Consider the following 26,629-nt stretch of genomic DNA (forward strand, 5'->3'; position numbering starts at 1 on the left):
ATACCATGCGAATGAAAATGGTGGATTGTCAAATTCAAAAATCGTGAGATAAGGTTGTTTTTAGTCCTAGTACTCGTAATACTTTCGATACTTAGTTAACTAGGTACGACGAAGTTAAAGAAAGCTAAACATTTTTGTACTGTACTGTACTGTTGCTGTTTATTTATCCTTACAAGTCAACGGTGCTTGATCTCAGTTACTACCCTTACGATTTAAGCGTACCGTGTGTAAGGTGGGAGGAGTGGGGTCAGCGGGCGCGGGGCGTGTCGGTCGCGCCGCCCATCGCCCGTTATTTAAGCGGCGCGCGCGCACGCGGCCCGGGCAGCCTCAGCCCGACCCTGCGCCGGAGAGCCGAGTGCGCGCGACACGCAGTGAGCAGCCGCGATCTCCTGCACTTAGGCGCCACCGACCTCCCCGGCATCTGGTCTGGCCTTGGCATCACCTCAAGAAACAGCTTACGTTCCTTTCTGCATAAAAGGTAAGTGCATTCTGATACGCCGTTTATTGATTTATAGTCAAATCAATCATCTTTTAATCTTGTGCTTTAATGCTACCTGAGTGAAAACTTTCTTTAACACTGATAAGATTACTACTGATGGAGTTCGTGTCATATGTATTTTTATTGAAACGTTAACTTTAATATACTTGTATAAACTCTTATTTTAATAAGGGTTCAACTAAATTCATAGTAATCAGATGGAGCTAAATAAGATATCCAAAATTATAAGGACTCTACCCATAAAGTGACTACTTACATTTCATTATTCTGTAAGGATATACATGTAATCTAAGAAATCCGACCCGATATTTTCAAATCTTAGATAAAATTTAAGTTATTATTTTGGCTACATACATGCGTGTATATCTAGCTACATACCAGTTATGTGCTGAATCAATCTAAATTAAGTTTTTTATAAATCATACTTATCACGATCAATCACGCGACCTATATATTCCTCATAACAAAAACATTATAATTAATTCTTATTTTATGCCATTTTTTTTAGTTTAATAGTATCATTTGTAACTGATAGCAACCGCATTTCAAAACATCAAAAATGTTAACCAACTACATTTTCATTGCCTATCTTTTGTTTACGAGAGATATCATAACAATGTTTTAGATTTAAGATTCTTCTACAAGTTAAACGGCTACCTAATTTTAATAATATTTTATATAGGTATACATAGTATATATTTTGATATATTGAGTTGGCACTCTTCGTATAATGTAGAGTCGATATAGAACATTACGATGACTACGTGGGCATAGTATATTCCTAATTAATGCTAACATAGATATAATGATTAATATCCAATTAATTAGGTAATGCCCATCGTTAACTAATTAATGTTAGGCATTAAAGGCGCCATCCTAGCAGCAAAAACATATCATTACTTAGTAGTGAAGTAGGTAAAGCGGTAAAATCAAAAACACATTAAATTCTTACTGTTTACATTCATTAATGTTGTTTTGTTACTTATGACAATGAATACACTGGGGTCCCTCACTAATTGATCTGTTTTAAATACATTCATCAGCGTAATTACAAGATGACTGTAATTTAGGTACCCTAACCATTGTTATTCTCAATAGTAGTAATATTCTACTTCCTAATAATAAACAAGGAAAGTGCATGAATAAGATCGTGCAATAATTAAATTCCTTATTTTCATAGGACAAAATTATTTATTAGTTTGTTCAATATCAATTTATAGGTATTTTTATGCAGGTATTAGCAGAGCCCCTCTCCTAAGCAAAATGTATACGCAGCGTGGGGTAATTTTATTTGGTTACTAACATAGATTAACAGGCATAAAATATTAAGACTTTTCAGACTTATTTTACTGGTAAAATATAAGAGCTACCTTCGTACGAAATTTCAAGTTTCTATGACAACTGGAAGATTCCGATTCCTAACAGTAAAACGTCTCTACATACCATAATCAACATTTTAAAGCCTATGTAAAACCATCTTCACTATCTTTATGTTATCAATCGTAGCAGGTAGGTAATGTCGGATTCATAAAAGTCGGGTTGTAGATAATAAATCACATATTAATTTAGCTGTGTCTACTTATAACTTTAATAGTCGTTTAACCAATATTTATTCAGCAATTTAATTACTAATCACTATTATCGGTCGTGCGCCAGAACGAGCTTAAGCAACTTAGACTTGGCCTAATCCACTTACATCTTTAGCAAAGTGGGTCCTTTTAATGCCTAGAAAATACGACGATACCTGCAGGTATTCTTTATTTAATTTTATTAATAATAATTTGTTGCCCGAGACTTCATCTGAGAAGATTTTGTTGATCGCTCTCCCGCGGGAACGATGCCGTTTTAGAGAATAAAAAGTGTTCTGTGTTATAAACCTACCTACGTTTAAACTTAATTTATCTGTGTGCCAAATTCGTAAAGCCATTTTTTGCGTGATATTATAATGTTATATTATAAATATAAATGCGAATGTTTGGATGCTTAGTTAGATGTTTGAATGTTTGTTACTTCATCTATACATTATGTATGTACCTACAGTAGAATTCATAAACCTGTGAGCAAAAATTTGATCAAAAATATCTGAACACGACTCTATTGTTAACGGCGTAGAAGCGTGTTCAGATATTTTTGATCAAATTTTTGCTCACAAGTTTATAACTCGACTGTATCTCTATATCTAGGTATGTAGACTATAGCAAAAATAGTTTTTCCTATAACAAATATACTTTTACCTATAAATTTATTACCAAGTGGCCTTTACAATAAGTAGATTTTGCCGTTAAGTTTAGAGGTTAATTAAAGTTACAATTTATTATCATCACCCACGTCAGTTGAATAAGGAAAACTCTGCTCTCCGAATCGTTGTAACAATGGCTTCCCAAGCAAAAGCAGTAGTAACCCGCAATAAACTAGGGCTTACTAAGGTGACTGTAGAGTCTGCAGTTAATTAGCCGTAAAGTAATGGAAGCCGCCACACTAAGTCTATATAACTGCTATTAATAATTCGCATTATGCGTGATGGCTTCTATAATAAACCTGCTGTTTAGTAATATCTTATATACCTGTTCATAAGTAAATAGCATCATACGTTTGCGGTTTGACTACATTGCGCAACTGAACTTTAGCAATAATAGCAATTCCTACAGCTATGTATTATAGTATGGGAGGCCATGATGCTAAATGGGTATTTACTCGAGCGTCGTGCAAGACCTATTCGATTTTGTAGATTAGTTGATAGGGAGAAAAAAGTTATAATGTGATATTTCCCGTTCCAGGGGTGGGGGAAGCGTCTACAGATTTTCAAAAATGCAAAAAAATACAGCATGTATTTTTGTATACAACCTCAAACTTTAAGGGTAGTTAGAGAGGGCGGCCCTAATAATCACAGTTTATTATGTTATAGTAAAAAATGTTAGACTTATATTATTGTCCTTATAAAATAAATTAGCACGCAACGTATGACTATGTGATCTATTTTGTTTTTATTCAAAACGTCGCACCTGTTGACGTGACAGCTGTCACAGAACCCTTCTCTCGGATCTCGTATCAAATTATTGTACAGTCACCAGCATTAATATCTGCCAAAGCGGAGCGTGCAAAAATATCTGACAAGTCCTTCCCGCCCTAGAAATAGAGTCGTATCAGATATTTATGCACGCTCGTTGTGTCAGATATTGGTGCTGGTGACTGTACGCATTACATTGCTGCTCGAAAAAATTTCAAAAAATAAGTACGCTCTGGTAATTAATTCTAAATTAATAATTTGGTTTAATATCGGTTCACAGCACTTATCTACGTCTGGTTACAGTTTGAGGCTATATCAACAATACACGCTGTATATGCTCGTATGTAGGTACCTATATATTAGGATTTCAGTTTTTAATATTCAGACTTCCAAGCAGTGTATTACTTTTTTTATTAATTAACTTTATAATAAAACGAACTTGGACTGAGGTCCGTTTTATCGCACAATCTGGCCGGCGGTCAGTCGGCAAATTGCTATAAAGAACAGATTCTTTTTAGAGCCGTAAACTTAATTGAAGTTCTGGGAACTATGAACGAATCCGCCGTCGTGTGTGTCTGACGCGAACTAATGGAGCGCTGTGAGACAGACCTACCTCGTGGCAATAAATGGTTTTACTGCGTCAGTTACGACTAACAGACAATGGTAAACCTTTAGATGGGCCTGGTAAATTCATTATTTTAAATATCGGCGCTGTCTAGCTACTCAAAATATCTATACCTAAACACTTTTGAGGGCCTAGACAGCTCTGATATTTATGTATGACGACTGTACAGTCGACGTCAAGGATATATCTCTAGATTTTAGTACAGTCACCTGCATCTGAAATAGCGGAGCGTGCACACGTCCTACCGGTCCTTTGTAGTACCTATGCGTTCTAACAACTTTATACAAAAGATCAAACAAGAAGTAACAGCGACAAGGTAGTAAAGTGTAATAGTTATTTGTGCAACAAGAGAGCAAAGTTGTTTTTTGTTGCGAGTGTTGATTTTGAATCCCGAGTAAGCGAAGGATTCTATAATTGAATCACGAGCGTCAGCGAGTGATTCTAGGTTAGAATCCTGAGAGCAGCAAGGGATTCAAATACACGAGATGCAAAAAACTTTGGTCTCGTGTGACACATACAATTTTTCACCTCAGCAGCGAGAAAATAATTTAAATGTAACATAAGAATAAAACCACATATAAGTACCTACCTGTTTACAAAACAAACACATTTTTTTTTAAATAGAATCCGATTATTAAGAAACAAATATAATAATAACATTTAAAACCATAAAAAAGTTTCCAGTAGATACAATAAAAATCTCATACTCATAACATGCATTGTAAGAACTTCTTGTAATGCAAAAGCTTCATCTTGAAGTCATTTAAAAGGTTGAACAATAAACGATAATAATAAAAGTTTAATAACATTAATAATTTATTATAAACTAGCTTTTACCCGCGGCTTCGCTCGCGTTAACCATTAACATTTCAAAGAAGCAAGCAATCAAGCAAGCAAGCCAGCAAGCATGCAAGTGAGCATGTAAGCAAGCATGCAAGCAAGCATGCAAGCAAGCATGCAAGCAAGCATGCAAGCAAGCGTGCAAGTAAGCATGCAAGTCAGCATGCAAGCAAGCATGCAAGTAAGCATGTAAGGAAGCATGTAGTTATGCAAGGAATAGTGCAAGCAAGCATGAATTCGAGCATGCAAGCAAGCATGCATTCAAAGCTGCATTCAAGCATGCAAGCAACCATGCATTCAAGCATGCAAGCAAGCATGCAAGTAAGCATGCAAGTCAGCATGCAAGCAAGCATGCAAGTAAGCATGTAGTTATGCAAGGAATAGTGCAAGCAAGCGTGCAAGTAAGCATGCAAGTCAGCATGCAAGCAAGCATGCAAGTAAGCATGTAAGGAAGCATGTAGTTAGGCAAGGAATAGTGCAAGCAAGCATGCATTCAAAGCTGCATTCAAGCATGCAAGCAAGCATGTAATTTTGCAAGAAATAGTGCTAGTAGTAAGCATGCATTCGAGCATGCAAGCAAGCATGCATTCAAGCATGCAAGCAAGCATGCAAGCAAGCATGCAAGCAAGCATGCAAGCAAGCATGCAAGCAAGCATGCAAGCAAGCATGCAAGCAAGCATGCAAGCAAGCATGCAAGCAAGCATGCAAGCAAGCATGCAAGCAAGCATGCAAGCAAGCATGCAAGCAAGCATGCAAGCAAGCATGCAAGCAAACATGCAAGTAAGCATGCAAGTCAGCGTGCAAGCAAGCATGCAAGTAAGCATGTAAGGAAGCATGTAGTTATGCAAGGAATAGTGCAAGCAAGCATGAATTCGAGCATGCAAGCAAACATGCATTCAAAGCTGCATTCAAGCATGCAAGCAAGCATGTAATTTTGCAAGAAATAGTGCTAGTAGTAAGCATGCATTCGAGCATGCAAGCAAGCATGCATTCAAGCATGCAAGCAAGCATGCAAGCAAGCATGCAAGCAAGCATGCAAGCAAGCATGCAAGCAAGCATGCAAGCAAGCATGCAAGCAAGCATGCAAGCAAGCATGCAAGCAAGCATGCAAGCAAGCGTGCAAGTAAGCATGCAAGCAAGCATGCAAGTAAGCATGTAAGGAAGCATGTAGTTATGTAAGGAATAGTGCGAGCAAGCATGAATTCGAGCATGCAAGCAAACATGCATTCAAGCATGCAAGCAAGCATGTAATTTTGCAAAAAATAGTGCTAGTAGTAAGCATGCATTCGAGCATGCAAGCAAGCATGCATTCAAGCATGCAAGCATGCAAGCATGCAAGCAAGCATGCAAGCAAACATGCAAGCAAGCATGCAAGCAAGCATGCAAGCAAGCATGCAAGCAAGCATGCAAGCAAACATGTATTCAAGCATGCAAGCAAGCATGCAAGCAAGCATGCAAACAAGCATGCAAGCAAGCATGCAAGCAAGCATGCAAGCAAACAGGTTTACTAATGTTTTGGCGAATAACTTTTGGCAACCTGTTTCATTTCGCAACTTTTCATTTCCCAACTGTTTAATATTTCTGAAACTGTAAATATTTCAGGATTTTTATAAAACTAACCTAACCTAACCTAAAGGGTTCTACACGATGGCCCTGAAATAAATCCTGAAATATTTACAGTTTTAGAGTTTGCGAAATAAAAAGTTGCGAAATGAAGCAGGTTGCCACACATGCTCGTTTGCCATCCAGTCGAATAAAAAAAAAAGTTACGTTGCGAAAAGGCAGTACTCGAAGCAAACATGCAAGCAAGCATGTAAGCAAGCATGCAAGCAAGCATGCAAGCAAGCGTGCAAGCAAGCGTGCAAGCAAGCATGCAAGCAAGCATGCAAGCAAGCATGCAAGCAAGCGTGCAAGCAAGCGTGCAAGCAAGCGTGCAAGCAAGCATGCAAGCAAGCATGCAAGCAAGCTTGGAAGCAATCGTGTAAGCAAGCATGTGATTATGCAAGAAATGGTGCAGCTAGCAAGCAAGCATGCTTTTTAACACATTATAAAAAAAACGTTTTGTGTAATGTGCATTCATAGTCTATGTAGAGAGTCAGCTCAGCGGTTAGAATACAAAAACAAACTTTTGGTCATCCCTTGGGAATGGCAATTTTTTTCGGGATAAAAAATATCCTTGAACTAAAATAATTTCCTTGCTCACCCGCGACCTTACAATAGCTAAGCTTATGCAAAATATGCGTGTTCATGCAGTTCCTCCACCTCCACACTGTAAGAACACACACAAATCACACAAACCCATCCATCACCACCACCACACTACACTGACGCGTTTCGAACTCAAACAGAGCTCATCTTCAGAGTGACACAACCGTACACCATGCTACCAGTTGTTAGACTAACGAACCACAACCACCGTTTTAACTTGTCACTGTAACTCCCCAAGTACCCACGTATATTTTTTCTCAAACAAAACAAAACTACCCACAAAATATTAATAAACTTTAACTGTCCTATAAAACTACCTTGTTTTTTTATTATTTTACTGTCAATTAACTGCCATTGCTGAAATTGACAGTAAAATAATTAAAATAATTCTGGACCTCTAGTATGACGTATGCAAAATTTCATAGGAATCGGCGCAGTAGTTACGGCGTGAAAGCGTAACAAACAAACAAACAAACTCACTTTCCCCTTTATAATAGTATATAAGGAAGGATGTTATTAAACCTTTAAATATGAATTTTATTAACATTTCTATTACATAAACATAAATAGATGTTACAAATTCATTCAATTTGACAAATATTTATTCCAACTGTAGAGGCAGTATACGGAATTCTTTTATAAAAAAAAAAACAAGAGAAGCGGCTTTCGTGCAACGAGGTTGCATACTTTATTAAAAGATCGGAAAAATTTACATTTTGGAAATATTTTGTTGTCATCTAATTTATTAGGTACTTATCGATATATTTTTAATACCATAAATTAAATTTAAGATTGTAATCAACACATTTACTCGCTTTTTTCGTGTTGTAAGTCAAGTGACAGATGAAAGTGAAGTACAAATATATTTGAAATTCATTGAATAGACCCAGCACTGTACCTACTCAGGATTTTAAAAAAATAATTAAAAAGTTACTTGGTCTCACGGAGTGAGCAAAATGAGATTTTGCTCACTGATTTCTCGTAGCAAAACCTGCTTGTTTGAGGTGCTGAGGTGAAAAAATTATTATATTATATAAGCTAAGAATTTGCTCAACAGGTCTTCACTAGTTACTTTTGGGAGGAAATAAGTTTAGGTACCTAAGACTTAAGTTCTTAAAGGGATATTTTCCCCTTATTATTCAAAAGAATGTAAAAGAAATAAAAAAATTTCGGCAACTAATACGTAAATGTAAAAAAAAAACAATACTCTTCTTAATGAGGAGAGATGCAATGTCCGTTTGCGTCGCAGTGCTCCTCGCCGACCTAGCACAAAGATTCGCGAAGTGACACTGACGAAACGATAAATTACAAAATAACTGTTGTTGTTGTAGATATCTGACAGGTCAAACTTTAAATTGGGGTCGAAGGCAATCGGTCCGATGCCACGACCGACCATCTTTGACTTGTGACTGTGACCTGTAATCACCGATCATTGAGTGGCTAATCATACTGAACAGGCTATGTTTTCGTGAGAAGTGACAAAATAGTATAACAAGTAAAAAACTTTTGCCAAGTATGAGTATGAACTAAATAGACTCTGCCTATAGTTAGATTTAAGGGGATCCCATGCCCCAACGACCTTCGATCAGAATTCCTTTGTTTTCTAATGTTTTTTGTAGCTTATTATATTAACAGCAACGGCTTTAAGCAATATAGTATCCGATATTTACTTCAAAGTTCATTGTCTTCAAGATATTTGGCATCAAAGATGAACAATTTTAGGCCAAAAACTGGTTTTTGTGTTAATTAGTTTCAAATGAAAACTCGACCATTTTTTAGAGGCGTCAAAGACGAACCCAAATATGTAGATTTCGTATATATTAGATCTTTCACGTCAATAGAGATACGAAATAAGTGTTTTTTTCAGACAATGTTTAAAAAAATCATACAAAGGATTCATTATTTTCAAAATCCGGTAGACAAAAATGGAGATAAAAGATTGGAGAACCGATAGCCGTTTGACTTATTATTCTATCTGTAGTGCAAAAGTAGGAGATACGATTCAAAACTTGTCAAAAATCGATGAAAACCTCGGGTAGCCCCTTAAACAAACTCAAAGAATATTTTAGGTTTCTCAAGTTTTACAGTAATTGACATTGATAATAATTGAGAAAACCTCGGGTAGCCCCTTAAACAAACTCAAAGAATATTTTAGGTTTCTCAAGTTTTACAGTAATTGACATTGATAATAATTGATTGAAACGTGTGTCTGATGCTATTTCGGGCCTAAGTGCTAGTATAATTCGCGTAGGTAGACGGCACTAGGTTACGCGGGAGCCACCTAGGAACAGATCAGACGCGAGGTGTCTCGTCGCACTAGAGCCACTGACCGCCGCAACCCGCCAATTGGGAGAGCCGACGTTACACTTGACCCCGCAAACTCTTAAATTGTCTTTTGTTACGAGCTCAGATTTAGGTAGGTAAGTACCTATGTACACAGCTGTTGCTAAGCTCCACCGGCGCTCAGCCACGTGTCTGTATCGTAAATACTCACGCCGCTGTCTTGCGTTTTGATTTATACGGCAGACTTAAAATAAATTACTATGTAAACAAGTTTACCTACCGTGCCTGTGTAGTACTGTCAGGTACTATGAAATATAGAATTGCAATCATACGATGGCATACTCGATTGCGGTCTATTTCAACCTTTCAGTCATAATTACCGAACTGTTAAGTCATAGCGCCTTAGGTCGGTTTTCTGATATAGACAGTGACAACACTACTTACGGCGTAATTACCCTGTAAGTATTACCATGAAGGTATAATTTTATCCGTCTAACTCTAGCTAACGGCTTGAGCAACGTCTCGTGACTAAGGTCAAATTCAAAATTAGTCGAGTTTGCTAAATAAAAATGTACTAAATAAGTAGGTACTAATTATTACTTATCCGAAAATATTCAAAAGCCTACGGTTTAGCTTGTGCATGGAGGATAGGCGACACTCGTCTCCCCTAAATCCTAAAGTAGTGTGTTCAAACATAATATAATGTTTTTGAAAGACCTCTCCAATGATATCCCACACTACATTATAGTTACTTAATAATTATTTTTTAAACTGTTTTAACAAGCGTTATTTCTAACCGACCTCATTAATTAATGTCTATTTTTTTGACTCGACTTTACATATCGCAGGCGTAGGCGCGTAGGGTACCTAGCCTAGGTACTAATCAAATTCCTTCTTCTAAAATCTCATCTCAAATTGCACTTACCTTTATCAAAGGAATTTTCAATAACTTGACTCACTCACATAAAGACCTTAAATTTAGGTACGCTAAAATATATAATATCCGCAGTGAGTAAGATCGTATTCATCAGGATATGCCTAAGCGTTTCATGTGAACCGTTTACTCTGAAGAGTAGATCTGTGCTACTTCATCGCATAAGGTAACGTGCGTTAAAGCAAACAAGGCAAGGCTGCAAATCGAGACAGGGATTCACGTAATTATCCAATCGAGTGCACTAGCACCGAGCGAGACAGCGCAGCCGAGCGCGAGCGGCGCGCGGCGCGGCGGCCGCCGCGGGCGCAGCGCACGCGCCCTGCGTGTGACCGACCCGACCCACTGCGCGCCACGCAAACCGACAACACCTCGTTACTCGTAATAACGCTCTTGTTCCATCAAACATAATCTCAGGGTGTACCCTACAAACCCTAAAAAAAACCCTGACTTCTCCCTGACTTTCCCTGACCACATTTCTAAATTTCCCTGACCAATCATGTACATTTCAAAACAAGTTATACTGATATGTTGGTGTTGTGTTGATTTTTTTACTGCCCGAGATACTAAGCTAGACCCGATGATGGGAATTCACTGCACACCGAACATGCACACTTTTTCTCTGACTTTTTGGATTTCTAGCAAATTTCCCTGATTTTCCTGACGACCTTGAGTTTCCCTGACTTTTCCCTGACTTTCCAGAAAGTGGGACATCCTGATAATGCGTGCATTAGATTCGCCATTAATTCCTATACTTTCTTGAAAATTATTCCCAAGAATAAAGAGGCTGACTGAGATGTTGGTACCGATTGCTTTTGAATGAACTGTTCTTCAAAGAGTACCTTATTAATTATTTACCTACTAATTCTAAACAATTCGGATTACTAATATATGGGCAAAAAACTTTTCCCAAAATATCACATCCCAAAATATTTTACTCAAATTATCATTTGCCAAATATCATTTGTTAAAACAACTTATCGCAATTTTACAGTTAATATTTTTTTTGGCAAAGTATTGTTTCATAAATAATTACTTAGTCATGTTTCATATTACCAAGTATTATTTAGTCAAATGTATCGTTTGGCATAACGAACCGTACTCTTCCCAAAATATTGCATGGCTTAATAACCTACTTTTCTGGTAGTAGTTGGTTTCTGAGTTTGGTTCGTGTGCGAAGTGTCATTTTGAAGAATCATTTTTGTGGAATATTATATTAGCCAAAAGAAAACATTTGCTTAATAATCGTTTGTCGTATTAAAACTTGACAAAGAAAGTTATGCCAAATGATAATTTTACCAAATGAATACAACCCGAAATGTAAATAGGTATGCTAAGGATTCGTTTGGGAAATGAAACAACTCGTACTGCGATAAGTTTTTCGGGAAGTGATATTTGGCGCAAGAAAAATATTTTGCCGAAACTGCAGTACACCAAACAATTCATTCCATATTTCGATATCAGACATTAGCCGACCGTGTGAACAGCAGACAGAACGATCGAGAAGAGCCATGAATGAAGATAGGTACTAACCAGGGGCGATGAGTAGACATTAAATCAATCAATCAATAATTTTATTTGTCAAAACATAGGTAAATGTACAGAGATCTTATGAATGAAATACATGTAGTGTGTGTGTGTGTGTGTGTGTTTCTTTGGGGAACAGGTAGTGAGAAAAGTCGGCTTAGGCTGCAACAATTTGCATTTAGTCTACACAACTTTTGCCATACCTAGTCTAGTAGAAATCTAAGTGCTACGGTATACCACGCCACCGCAGCACTGTTTCCGCCACGGCTTCGGTTTACTCCAGTTTTGTTACTTTGGAAGTTTTAAAATATAACACTAAAAGAAAACTATGCGATCGATGCATATGACCGAGTGCAACAAAAAATAAGATGTCATGTCCCGCCTTCATTAAATGTACAACTGACTAGAGCTCAGATCAATCTCATTTTGTTTACGTTCCTTCACGCTTTGTATAGGTATCGTTCATACTGCGTTTTACTGTAAACTATCAGGTTACAGATTCTTTTAATGTTCTGCTTCCCACCCACCTGCGTATAACAAATGCGAGTGTCCTCCGCCTTATATTACACCATGATGTAAGCAAAACGCACCAGTAAAGCAATAGCACCCACCCCACACTATTCTTAGCACGGCACTTAAGAAAAGGAAGAGGCTGATTTGCATTTTTATCAACGAGGAAGGTGAAGTCATCATCATTTTGTTCAACCGTTTAAGAACTCTGCTACATAAATTTATAACAGACTTATTATTAGCTGCATCCGAGTAAAGTGCAGCTTGGCACGAGGAAAGCTCGCCTTGTTATCTGGCCGGGCTCCTAAATCGGATAGTCTGAATCTAAGACATAAAACATATTTGTTGTTGTACTAGATCTATAAATGGACTGTTCCATATAAAATGGTAGCAGCAAAGTGGTGTTATTTTCCTGTTTACGGCGCGGGACGCTAAGTGGCAATCTAAGATGCAACTGGACTGCACGTGGATACTACCGTCGCTGCGCCTTACGCGCGCGCGCCGCGCTCTGCGAGACGCGGCGCGCGCGCAGGCGTCAGCAGCGCCGCTCAATGCCGCTCATGAATGGACGAGACACAACCATGGCATGGCCCTCATTTGTAAACACTACTGGCATTGTGTATACCTGAACGTGAAATCGATTAGGTAATAGTTAGATAACTCAATAGCGCAGTCTACTAAAATTCGTTTCTTGCAACTTTTTTCCACGCACGGTAAAACTTTGGAATTAGCTGGCAACGCCGGTATTTCCGGACCGGTGCAACTTGGGGATCTTCAAATATCGAGCCTACTCTTTTCTCAAAGTGCCGCCAACGCATCCATATCTAACTCAACTTATGGTATGAAAATCCATGGACGGGTGATTGCTTTCCCCCAGGTGACCCGCATGCTGCTTGACCCCATCATATTAAATAAAAATCGGTCAAGTACGAGTCGGACTCGTACATGAAGGGTTCCGCAAACAGTTCAGTAAAAGTTTTTCTTAAAATTCTTCTAATATAAGTTTTTTTGCCGTTGCTAGTTGACTACCTTGGTCGCCTAGCAACGGCTATAAACACCTAGCAACCAAAAAACGCTTAAAAAGCACGTTTCTTGTATGACGACCCCCTTTAATTTGTAACTTTATTTTATTTTTAGTATTTGTTGTTATAGCGGCCACAGTAATGCATAATCTGTAAAAATTTCAAGTGTCTAACTTTTACGGCTTAAGGTAAAGCTCTGTGGCAGACGGACGGACAGACAGACAGACAGACAGCGGAGTCTCAATAATAGGGTTGCGTTGGCACCCTTTGGGTACGGAACCCTAAAAATGGATTCTGTAAGTCGCGTACTTAGTATATAAAATGGTTTAACACAACGAGCGTAGCAACAACGCCGCCGAAAACGTAAACTAACCCATAAATATCATGTTACAGTTCATTCATCGCAGACTTACCTACCTATAGCACTTTGAAGCAAAGCTTACTGAGACCAAGAAAATGTTACTTTATACCTAATAATAGCAATACGTACCTATAAGATATTATTTGTTTATAATATTTAAATAATACAAAGACATTAATAAACAGCGTGAATTAATCGTGAGAGCTCCGAGCTGAACATTAACGTTGGAAAGTTAAACAAGTGATGGGAATCGAACTTTGTTCGCATCACTCCGCTCGGTTCGTTTAAAGTAATTGGCATTGGGTGATAAAAGCAGATATTGCTCCCCCCTTATCACTCACAAATAAATCATTTAATGCAAGCGTTATTGATAAAATGCATTTTCACTGTGAAAAGCAATACACTTAGGAAATGACAGAAGTGTTTAAGGGATCAACGATTACAAGGCGTCGCCCGTATCGGGTAGCAGCTACCCTTCGCTATAAAAGTGGAGAGCTGCTCGGGTTACGCACATTCGAGGCTCACCTTACCAGGTTACTATACACTCGAGAAAAAGCACGAATAGCCATTAACAAAAAAAAGTACCAGATTAGCGTCGATATTTACCTTACAGAAATTTCAAAAGTTTTGCTCAAGGTTCTGGTCTTAACGTTCCTTGTTCCTTGTTCCAGCAGCGGCAATGCTCGTGAGCAAAGCTGTGCAATTTCTGCTGGCGCTGGCGATGATGTCGGAGCCAGGTGACGCCGCCACCACGTCGGCAGTCAAGCTGTGCGGCCGCAAGCTGAGCGATATCATGAGCCGCGTCTGCCACGCATACAACAGCCCTTCTTGGGATGATCCCACTGGTTAGTATTGGAAACGATATAGTGAAGATAACCGCGAATTTATAATTACCTTCTATTATAGAGTGATTGCCGTACCACGGGATTGTAGAATCCTGTACCGGATTTAACCAAGTTTTGATTTTCGCCTAAAGTTCGTAGTTCATCGTCATCGAATTATTTAATCACAACTAATTGCAAAAAAATGGCATAGGTATCAATTTGTTTTGAAGCACTTTTAACCTTTTTCAAGACCCGTCTTCGCAGTCACGTGATAATGATGATGAACGTGAAAATGATGAACATTTCACGTTAATATATAAAACTGTAAGATTTGTATTATTGCTATAATAAGACATCCTACCTTCATTTCTCAACTCCTTGGCAATGTTTAGGACCGTAGTGTTATTATTTTTCGACCTTATTGTAGCAATAAATAAAATACAGGAAGAGAGCCATTGCACGGTCCTCAGCGGCATCATATCAAAACAGAGACCAAGTAAACAACAACCTATGAAGGGCTAACTCATTCGTAGTATCGGGATATAGGAACATGATACCTAGAAATAGTAGCTGAAATTAAACGTCAACATAATTAGAGGCAGTTAAATAAACAGGCAATTAGATAATGATCTAATTAAATACTGAAAGACGAGCCGCACGAGAAACGCCAAAGTTTAAATATTTCTCAGTCTTCTTTGCTGCTGGTAATTATGATTCTAATTGGATGGGTAAAATAATGGCATTCATTAATATAATTATACCTACTCGAAATATCTGACATCCGCAAAGCAACAACAGTTATCGATAAACTCTTAATGAGAAGGTCGTTACGATTCGATTGTCACATTATTGTCAACTATATTTATCTAGCGCCAGAAATTGCTAATTATTTTAATTCATAGTTTTATTTTTAGTATCATGAAAGTATTGAACTTCTACTTTATCAATGGGTTTAATTTAGGTTTGGGTTTTAATGTATTTTTTTGGAATCTCTTGTGTTATAGGTTAAAAATGTTTTCAATTACCTATATCAAAACAAAAGATACGAAGTTAGATAGTGAGAGATCCGGCCGCAAATTATTGACGTGTTTATCTAAAAGTTCATGGCACCCGGGCACCAGAGAGCCCGGGGTCAGAGGGCTATGGAGAGGGCTATGCTCGGGGTTTCTCTGCGGGATAGAATTAGAAATGATGATATCCGCAGTAGAACTAAGGTTACCGACATAGCCCGAAGAATTGCGAAACTAAAGTGGCAGTGGGCGGGGCACATTGCTCGCAGGACGGATGGCCGATGGGGCCAGAAGGTTCTCGAATGGCGTCCGCGGACCGGGAGACGAGCTGTCGGTAGGCCTCCAACAAGATGGAGCGACGACTTGGTTAAGATCGCGGGATCGCGGTGGATGCGGAAAGCACAAGACCGGTCTGAGTGGAGAGCCTTGGGGGAGGCCTATGTCCAGCAGTAGACGTCTTTCGGCTGACATGATGATGATGATGATGACCCGGGCACCAATTACTTTGAATACCTGGAATTTTTGAATTAAAATGTTTTTCCTGCAACTTTGATTAAATTACGACTAAGTGCTTCTGTGCTTTTGTAAATCTTAACATGTCCAAAAATTCACAAAAAATCAAGGTTGATGATGATGTGATAGTGATGCAATATAATTATGTAAAGAAGTTTTATTTTAGCGGAAACGTACATTATATAATTTCAAGTAGGTACATAAGGTGAATTGAAAGTAATATTTATAAGATATATGTACCTACTTATTCAAAATTTCACTACAGCAGACAGATATAAATTTTATTGGTCACGGTTTGCTTAAGTTAAACTGGTCAATTATATTTATCGATTCGAGTCTGTAATTAAACGATATGGGTTTCGATTACATTGCTTATTTTATCATGGCATTTGTGACCTTTTGGCTGTTTATATCTAGTAAACATAAGGACTGTTGTAACGCCAGACTATTTAACTAGTCACTAGATATTCGCAAGTGTAGGTTTGTTATTAGGTAGGTAGCTATAAAAAATAGTCCTACGAGATTGCCACGTTGATAAGTCTTTTCGTTATCTTCTTCGGTGATCATAAAGGGAAGATTATTTCTAATATTTACTATTCTTTTAAACTCGTTAGTTTTAGGAAGGTTTTAAGTGAATATTAGTCTTATTTCTTGTGTTTTGTTTCAGTAGTTGAGCAACCAGGATCAGTAGTGCGTCGGAAGCGGCAAATCGGCATCGCAGACCAATGTTGCACCTTTGGATGTACGTGGGAGCAGCTCAACGAATATTGCGCGATAAGTGCAAAGTAAGTTCTATAAATACTGCTCGATCACTTTAAAAGTTTATCTTGGTTACACAAGGCCGCGCAAAAGTTATACAAAGTTACAAAGAAAATTTAACAAGAACGACGGCAGCTTCTATAACTTTGAACGCTAGATGTATAGGCAAGCTTAAATTACACTGTGTATAATTTTGAAAACATTTGTTTGTGAATATTGATGAAATTTTTAAATTAGGTAAACATAACTTCGTGGAATTGAATTGAATGTCAATTTCCCGTTAGTTACTTCTTCGCAATATATACTCTTCCATGTAGGTACTATTCGTTGATATTAATCAAGTAATTGATGTAACACAGCTCTGAATCCGCGTTGGACGACGAAGATACGCACATAGTGGCCGAGCATACGGGAAGCGAGCGCAAACGGGAGGCAGTGCCGGCGCCCGCGCCGGTGGTACGCGCGGACACGGAGCGCAGCCGAGAGGTGGGACGCGGCCGGAGTCGCGGGTACGGGCGCAGAAGGGGCCGCCGTTGTTGGTGCCGGCGCAAGCGGCGCTCGGGCCGACGGCGTTCCTCTGTCATGGGTAACATGGTGTGTCTCACACTTGACGCTCACTTGTTCTCTAAACGATCACAGTCCATCCTTTTAATCCACTTTTTCGCTAAGATCATGGCGGGAATTATATTTATTTTATTTTTCGGTTATTATTAAATTATTATTGTTCGGTGACGGATACCAACAAAATGCTTCGTAGATTTTATAGCAGACATGAAGCAAGTATCCCTTTCACCGCTATGCGTCTAGGGATAGTCTGCTCTGCAATAAGCTCTAATTGTAGCGTAGTCATTTTGTTTATAGTTGCGACACATTGGGCTGCCAGTTTCTCAGTGAATGTGACCTTAAGTATTAAAATAAGTTCAATAAACTTGATTGTGATGCTCGGTGAATCAGCCAATCAAGGCAATCTTTCACATACAGCAGCATGCAGCATGTTGACAAACGAAAGATTGACTGCATTGACTGTTTTATTTGAAGATGATTAGGTTTATTTACATTATTTTATACACCATAAAAGGATGGACTAGATTTACGGTAGTTATTGTAGACAACACATGTAGGTAAAATTAACTGTTTTCTAAATTTTACGCGTTGTTGTAAAATTTTCCCAGTTAGACAAATCACATACCTACATTTTTGTACACAGAACAAGTTGGAGTCAAATACTAACAATCCATTATTAATGCTTCGCATGTTGGGTATATATATTTATTTAAAAAAATCATGTAACAGCATCTTCTCGTATTGTCTGATATGGCACGAAACTTACGCGCATATCATCTCACATATTCTCAAATATGCTACAGTTGTAATTATGATAAGATCAAGGGTCAACTGTTGCATTTAAATACTAGCTTTTGCACTTTAACGCAAATACATCAACAAGCACATTGAGAGTAGATAGATCAGCATTTTTCACAGACCCATTAGTTCACACATGTTAAGCTTCTATTGTCGAATGAATTCAAGGGTATTGTGCGGTCATATTTGGCAATTTCTAGGATATGAGTTAATATAGGTCAAAACAGATGCTTTGTGAAGTCTACGTTCGACTATTTATATAGCATTTTAATTACATCTGATTCGATTAATAAGTAATAGTTCCATAAGAGACATTGTTCGAAAACAGTTGTAACGCTCGTGTACGTGCGTATATCTACAGGTAAGACAAAATTTTAGGTAGGTTACTATTAGCAAGTACGTCGAACAAAAAGCAGTCACCTATTATTAATTGCTTTATTTATTGCAGTTACTTTGCTATTTTAATAGCAAAGTTCTTAAGACAATATAGCAATATATAACGATCCGTGAACTTTTGAAAATAAAATATTTTAACTGAGTAGACTATACGTAGGTGCAGTCGCCATCGGATATTTCGGAGCGGTCAAGGTGGCCAAAAATATCGGCACATGCACTATATTGTTAAGGTTTAGAGTTCAATGTGTCGATATTTTTGATCACCTTGACTGGCTTGGCCTAGCAGGATTCAAACCCGCTATCCCCAACTTCGTCAGAATCACAAACTTGTCTATATGCCGGGAACATCCGAACGACGTAGGGAAATAACTTATTTATTTTTTTATTGTTGCAGGATCAAAAAAATGTCCGGCCCGCAGCTGTCGTGGGAACCGTGTCCCCTCTGCTGATCTGGGGAAGCACGCTCAACGCGGACCTGCCGCCTGACAACAACAGATATAACTACATCGCGGTCTACTCATAACCTCTACGTATTCTGAAAAGGTTATTTTCAAAGCCTGCTCATGGCCATAATCCGGCTCGGAGGACCGTGTTTTCAAGAATACGAGTTTAGAAGCCTGCCTCGGCACACGAAAGCGGTGAAACTTTTTCGACAGCACGTTTTAACAACAATACCATATTTTAGACAGATATTTATATTGGATTAAGTAGATGTTTTTGTATAAGCTTAACTAGGTTCCAATCTTTTGTCAGTAATCGCAGTTCGTTCCATATATTGTAGCTGAAAATAATATTCGGTGCATTTACCTGTGAAAGAATTCTTTTAGGAAAATGCGGAATACATGCAGACAGATCCCAATATTTAGACTTACTACGGTCTATTAATCGTAGCATAAGTATCTAGTTTGACTGTGTTCAATAGTCATTATAGTAGGTTTAGTAGTAATGTTAGTTGAACTTGACTCCATTGCCCATAGATCAAATCAATTACCTTCATATCAGTGTGTAAATCAGGCAAGATTAACCAATTGAGAGCTAATTTCAATGCCATTCGTTCTGTTAATTATCCTAGTGTTACCTGTTAGGTAAACAACAAATACACTGAGGGTCAGAGTATTTTAAATAACGGCTTACGGAAAATGTTCCTTTCTAAATTTTAATTTATTTCAGCTTCAAAACGAAGGCTTTGCTGTTAAATCAATAGTAGTTTCCTTGTGTCAGTAACTAACTGATCACTGTAAATTATCATCCTTAATAATAGAAAGTATAGTTATACTAATCTAAGGTTATATATATATGTAACTAATAACTTCTACCATTTAAGATTTAAAGATCTCTAAAGCATCTGTGATAATTCCAACCGATAAAACTTTAATTTATGAATATTTTAGAAGTATCACCATAATTGTGTAGCTTAAAGTATTCCTTACCATGATAGCAAGTTTGAGTGTATTTAATTTTAAGTAAAGTTATTTTAACATAAGAGCAATTTGGACTGAGTGTAAGATGCTGCATTAGGAAAATCACAAGATGTACATTTTCTAATTTAAAATTAATTTCAAAATACAAACATCTAAGTAATAAAAATCTTTATTAATAAATATACACAATTTAAACTGTAATTATCTGTTTCATTTTACTACTAAGAAATTTTTAATTAAAAACACTTAAAATTAAATGCGGTCAAGTAAGTAAATCTAATTCTTCGCCTTTGTTTGATTGCTTCTCTTTTTCACTAACAGGCTTAGAAAAATAATATTTTTGTAAAATGACGTACTTGAGTGTCAATATGGCTGCAAGTCCCACGCCTAGTCAAAGCGGGCCTTTCTCTTTGTCTTCAGGGCTGGAGTCGAGTCTATCACCACCTCCTTGCGTGCTGCTTTCATTTGAGGGTAGTATTTGGAATCTCAAAGTGTTACCTTTATTTCTCTTTTGAACAACTTTGCCAACTGATTTGACGCCTCTTTCGATGATTGAATAAATCTTTTCCTGAAATATAAACATTATTAAGGATAATAACACATTTTTTTTTACACTTATGCGGTAAACTGTACATATATTAAAAGAGGTTTATATTCTAATGAGCTAAAAGAATATCCTTGCTCACCCGCGACCTTACGATAGTTAAGCTTATGCAAAATATGCGTGTTCATGCAATTCCTCCACCTCCACACTGTTGTAAGAACACACACAAATCACACAAACCCATCTATTACCACCACCACACCACACTGATGCGTTTCGAACTCAACCAGAGCTCATCTTCAGAGTAACACAACCAAACACCATGCTACCAGTTGTTAGACTAACACACCACAACAACCGTTTTAATTTGTCACTGTAACTCCCCAAGTACCCACGTATATTTTTTCTCAAACAAAACAAAACTACCCACAAAATATTAATAAACTTTAACTGTCCTATAAAACTACCTTGTTTTTTTTATTATTTTACTGTCAATTAACTGCCATTGCTGAAATTAGACCCAAGCCGTAGCAAGGGAGATGATACTAAATTTATGTACCTGCTCATTAATAATAGACCCTATACTATTGTACCTAATTATCTCCATGCATTCTAGAACTTCGAGACGAAACCCCTTGCCGCAATAATGCACATCAATTAAAAATAGTCATAATAATATTTTGTTGTTATTTAAGTAAATCCCAAGTTTTGGATGTTTTATATATACCTACACATACTGTATTGTGTACAATGTGTGTTGCATATGAATACCTTGGTTTTTAACTATCCATGTGCCAAACTATCAATTGAGCCATTTTTACGAGTTTGACTGACAAACATACTAAACTATTTTTTACACTGCAACTAAGGAGTTACAAACTATTTATTAGTAATAAATTCAACAATAATAGTGATATGAATATTTATTCAATTTTCAATTTCCGAACAATTTAGTTCCTCATCCGTATTAATTATAAAAGGTTCAACCACATCATCAATTAAAACATCTAACTGCATCATTCTGTCTTTTATTTTACTGGTGACAGTGACGTTCGGCCATCTTTGGTAACTTTTTTGGAATCTATATATGGCGTTGAGTATAGTAGCATAATACTCGTAAGTCTAATTTTCTCACAGATACAGATTACACTAGATAACGCAAACACCTCAATCTGTATGAAAGCTAACAGTGTCACGTTTTTTATATCTATTGTAACACCTCAAGAGCGAATTAGCAATGTGAATTTCTCAATGTACGCGCAAAATCGATTCAAATGCGCCGCCCAACCGACGCCGTGGAGCTAGAGTCATGATTAGTCAGTTAGCGGTCAGTCTTTGTATGGGGCCAACCTCGACGTTTGGTCTGGGTTCGGACATGCGAAGTAGATGCATTTGCGTAATCTAGTGTAATCTATATCTGTGATTTTTCTGGTTTCATACAGGTAATCTGTCTTACTGAGGAGTAGTCTACAAGAAATTTTTTGAAATTGGTTAATTAGTTCCCAAGTTAATTTAATGGGTTTCACCATTACTGTTTTTGCAAGATGTAAAGATATTACGCACATGGAGATACTGTCCAGTTTATGACATTTTGATTTTGGGAGAGGTACAGAAGGAAGACCAAAAACAAATTACATATATTCCCAAGATTAATCCGCAAAAATAAGCAAATACACTGTCTCGTTTTTTTAATCCAAACCTATTTTTAAATTGGTATAATATACATAGATGTTTTAAAATGCTTCAAGCATATACTCACTGTGCTTTGAGTTTCCTGTCCTGATTCACCAGCTATCACCACTCGGACCTGGTGCTGCTTCTCGAGAAGCTTAAGCATCTTCTTCACCCCAGTCATGAGGTCATGTTCACCAATTTTCGTAGAAAGAGTCAAAAGCTTTTCACCTTTTAATGTGTTTTGTTGACTAGTCTGTTTTTGTTTTCTGCTTTCAAGCTCCTCACTGTGATATTCAGCATTTGTCATTAGCCTGTAAAATATTAAGTAGTCACATTAACAAAGACACAAAGAAATGTGCAATTTGATCTGAGTAAATATTATTATGATATGATAACAAAGTACATTCTCTTACTTGTAAACTGGTCGTCGTGTTTTAGCACCGACGTCTTGAATTTTAACTAGCTTTAACTCTCGTTTTTGAGAAAGATTTTGTGCATTTTTTAGATCCGTAATGCTAACAGAGTCATCAGTGCCAATCAATGTTATCCTGTTCTCAAAATTCTTGCGTTTAGGTATTTCTTTGCCATCTGCTGCCAGTCTGGCCATAGACCGACATTCTACGAAAGGTCTATAACTGAACAATGCAATTAATTTGTTCATTTTAGACCGTATTACGCCTAATTCTTAAATATACTTGCACTGTTTTGGGTTCATTCAATAACTGACACTCAGAATGATAGACAGGTACTGAATTGACAGTATTTGTCATTGTCAATTTTATTTGACATTGATAACAGCTGATAAAATGACAGTAGTGAGACGTATTTTATCATTTAAAAATGTTAGTGCTCTAAAGCGGCTACTTCATGACATAACGTGATTAAGAGCAGTTTGGGGGAGGACAAATCGGATTTCATCATAATATCGAGATTATTTTATTTTAATTTACAGCGAATTGTTATGAACTCTGTAAGGCTGTAAATTTTCATCGGCTAATAAACAAAATAAATTAATCATATTAATTACCATCACATCAGTGCCAATATGACTATACTGTCTATAAATAATGGACTCACTCAGCGGCGGCCTTACCCATTGCGGGCTCCGGGCCAGGCGGCAGCAGGGCTACTCCGAAACTCGAAACTCGAAGTTCGTGTCGTGCGGTCCCTCTCGCTCTCGTATTAAATAGTATAAGTGTCAGAGGGACCGCACGACACGAACTTCGAGTTTCGGAGTAGCCCTGCAGGTCTTTGCGAGGCCCTTTGTCCTTCGTGAAAAGTATGTGATGCCTGATGCGAAAATATAGTTAAAAAATCTATATTATTTTTTAAATTCCTTGGGTTGTTGCGCGAGGCCAGAGGCAAGAGTGAAACCTCGGGAGATTAGATTACCCTTGGACTCCCAGTTAAATTTTAGGTTTTTTCGGGAATTTCGGGTGTGCATATCATAATTATTTTCTTGAGCCATAGACAATTTTTAATCGATAGCACCATTTACGTTATCTGTTCTCATTCATTCATTTGCTCGTTTTGTTTGTAATTTTGTTTTGTATGCTGTTTGTTTCTTATCTGTAGCTATCAGAAACAACCATTCCAAAAGTTCCAAAACCATTCGCTCCGCTCCGCCTCCGCTCAGTCATTTTGTTTTGACAGCTGACGGCGTGAAAATGGTTTGTGCTTTTTTTAAAGAAAAATCTTTAATTATTACTGTAATCCCATTAGTGATTTAATGCAATTTAACTTATTTTTTTTATTTGATATTTCAGTCAGCCCACAAGACATTTATTATCAAGCGAAAGCTTGCGAAAAAGCTCAAACAGAACAGGCCGATTCCCCAATGGGTGAGAATGCGCACAGGGAACACCATACGGTAAGTCTAGCAGATAATAAACAAAATTTATAAAATGATTAAAGTCAAGTGCACGAGTGATGTGTTTTACTTAATAAATCGATGTTGGCTTCTTGTTGTCTCAAATACTTAATTCTCGACCACCGGCGCCAGTTGATTTCAATCGATAAAAGTGTCAAAAAACAAACCTGCGTGTTCTTATTCTCGGTTTCTGGAACTTCACTCCTTTCGATTAATGGCATAAGAAAAATAACGTTCTCAAGTCAGTTGCAATATAGGCAACAACATGCAATCACCGAATAAGATGAACATAACGATAGGTATTGCTCTAGAAATTGCCTGCAGTTTTATCAGTAGCAAACGTGTCAAGCGCTTGTTTACTTTGACTAAACGTTGTCTCATTACATTAATATTCATATTCATTTATTCGCTTTAAGTGTGGATTACATTACAATGGTCTTAATCTAAGGGCTAATTAGCACACACTTAGCCAGTTCTAGCATGCAAATATTAGTATTGGGTAATAGATTTCTAAAATATTATTATTATTAAATGTCCTAGCAATTTATTCAACATGTCAATATATCATTTATTACAAATCAATAATTTAAGTAGGCACAATAATCCATTAGGTCAATACTTTGGTGTCATAGCTCAAATAATCCTTAATAGAGTAAAAAGACATTTCCCTCAGCCAGATACGCACTTCGTTTTTAAATTTGACAATGACTGTAATACGTCGTATACGTTCAGGTAAATGGTTGAACACCTTCACAGACATCGCGTGACAATTCCTTGAATATAACGCACTTTTACATGTTGGAACTAGCAACTTTGTAGGATCCCTGGGCCTTAGGTTTATATTGGTTCTTGGCTTACTAAAGAAGAACGGATAACTGGCGACAAAGACACAGGTTTCCAGTATATACATGCTAGGTAACGTAAGCAAATTTATTTTTTTAAATAGTGGCCAACATGATTCAAGTGGTCCAACATCACAGAGAGCTCTAATACATTTTTTTTGTGAGATGAACACTGTCTGTACCTCCTAATGAATCTAATACCTTAAAAACGTTTGAAGTTATATGTATTTCTTGTACCATATATTCCTAACTTTATTATGACCTGGCTTGGTTATATTCATGTTTCCCGTGCATATATGAAATATAAAAATTTAACAATTTTCTAGTAAGTGTGATAAGATTGCAAGCATTTACATTCTCCAAAACAGCACATCTCTTTGAATAAATAAATGACTGATTCATTTCATTCAATCTGATTTCACTACATGTAGGTACATGTATCGAATTTCAAATCATCATTTTACAAGTAGACTAAAATTTACTTCCATGGTGATTAAATTATTTTTTGTTATATGTGAGGTACTTGCTTACAAAAGGGAACTCTAATGGGCTAACTAGTTTGTCAAGACCTCTATCTATTTTATTTTTATAGTAACTAAATAGAACCTAGAAGTATAATGGAGAAGTACCTACAAGGATTGTTTCTTTCCTATTTCTTTGAATGCACTGACAAGTCAATTTTGTATGAAATTACTCTTTGAAGCAAATATTATAGAGACTGGGATTTAACTTTTTCTTACATACTTAAAAAAAATTAAAAGTCAAAAAGTGACAGTGGTTTTATTTTAAGAGGATGCTCAACCCTTGCAGTTCAAATGCTTGAATTTTTACTCAGTCTTGGTTATTAGTTGATCACTGTTTTATCAAAAGCCCTTGATCCAAAATATGTTTTGATTACTTACATATAAATTTTGACTTTAATATGGCACTCCTTGTTACAGGTACAATGCTAAGAGGCGTCACTGGAGGAGGACGAAGCTGAAGTTGTAAGCTGTTTTAATGTGTAGCTGTTAAGCTGAATAAACTCCTAAAAGCTTACTTGTTGTTTCAATGCCTAGAATGGTCCTCATGTATAGTCTATTCTACCAATTGCTCTACTTCTTTCTACCTATATCCTGAGACCCGATGTAAAATTTCTGTTTTCACAATTTAAACTGAACAATCAAGTAAAGTTCAAATTATAATTTATTTATGTCTTCAAGTGAGGATCGGGGACCCAGGAGGATATATCAGTTCCTAAATCAGAAAAAAAAGACTGCACAATTTTGACCCTCGAAAGTCCCATGTGTACTTCAATGAGGGTTTTCCCAGAGGCGAAATATCGCTAGATGGCGTCAGCGTCGTGAGGTCCGTTTGCTCGTGATTGGAAATAGGGTCCATATTGACTCTCATAAGATCTTATTCCTATTTTTTATTTTACTACCGATTTGTGTTCATAATAATCACTTCATAATTTTTTTCCTCATACTTTTTTTGTTCATAAATTTTTATTACTAACATCGGAACTCCTTAACAAACAGTGTTCATATTATTTTTACTTATAATGTCATTACTAAGAACAAATCTCAACTCATAATGTTGTTTTTCAGAAAACTTCCCTT

The 26,629-nt window shown here is 37.1% G+C and overlaps 3 protein-coding genes across 7 annotated transcripts; 2 read left to right on the plus strand and 1 right to left on the minus strand.

Annotated features, from left to right (window-relative positions):
* Positions 1-266: 266 nt before the first annotated feature.
* On the plus strand, positions 267-20,299 carry LOC141443612 (uncharacterized). Of its 5 annotated transcripts, none has more exons than XM_074108961.1 (5): positions 267-478; positions 14,488-14,658; positions 16,828-16,945; positions 17,279-17,513; positions 19,072-20,299. In XM_074108961.1, exons 2-5 carry the CDS (start codon positions 14,493-14,495, stop codon positions 19,198-19,200), a joined length of 648 nt encoding a protein of 215 aa, XP_073965062.1. In that variant the 5' UTR covers positions 267-478; positions 14,488-14,492; the 3' UTR covers positions 19,201-20,299. The 5 variants fall into 5 exon arrangements, with proteins under 5 accessions (XP_073965062.1, XP_073965078.1, XP_073965056.1 ...); XM_074108977.1 differs by having other exon boundaries at positions 271-478; positions 14,485-14,658; positions 17,279-17,505; XM_074108955.1 differs by having other exon boundaries at positions 273-478; positions 14,485-14,658.
* On the minus strand, positions 20,252-23,071 carry mIF3 (mitochondrial translation initiation factor 3). Its single transcript, XM_074108942.1, has 3 exons — positions 22,730-23,071; positions 22,402-22,627; positions 20,252-20,666 (listed from the first exon to the last, which is right to left on the minus strand). Exons 1-3 carry the CDS (start codon positions 22,975-22,977, stop codon positions 20,490-20,492), a joined length of 651 nt encoding a protein of 216 aa, XP_073965043.1. The 5' UTR covers positions 22,978-23,071; the 3' UTR covers positions 20,252-20,489.
* An 804-nt stretch (positions 23,072-23,875) lies between these two features.
* RpL39 (ribosomal protein L39) lies at positions 23,876-26,066 on the plus strand. The gene is made up of 3 exons (XM_074108991.1): positions 23,876-23,986; positions 24,083-24,186; positions 25,970-26,066. Exons 1-3 carry the CDS (start codon positions 23,984-23,986, stop codon positions 26,016-26,018), a joined length of 156 nt encoding a protein of 51 aa, XP_073965092.1. The 5' UTR covers positions 23,876-23,983; the 3' UTR covers positions 26,019-26,066.
* Positions 26,067-26,629: the final 563 nt, after the last annotated feature.

Source organism: Choristoneura fumiferana, chromosome 2 (assembly GCF_025370935.1).
Source record: "Choristoneura fumiferana chromosome 2, NRCan_CFum_1, whole genome shotgun sequence".
Taxonomy (NCBI): Eukaryota; Metazoa; Arthropoda; class Insecta; order Lepidoptera; family Tortricidae; genus Choristoneura; species Choristoneura fumiferana.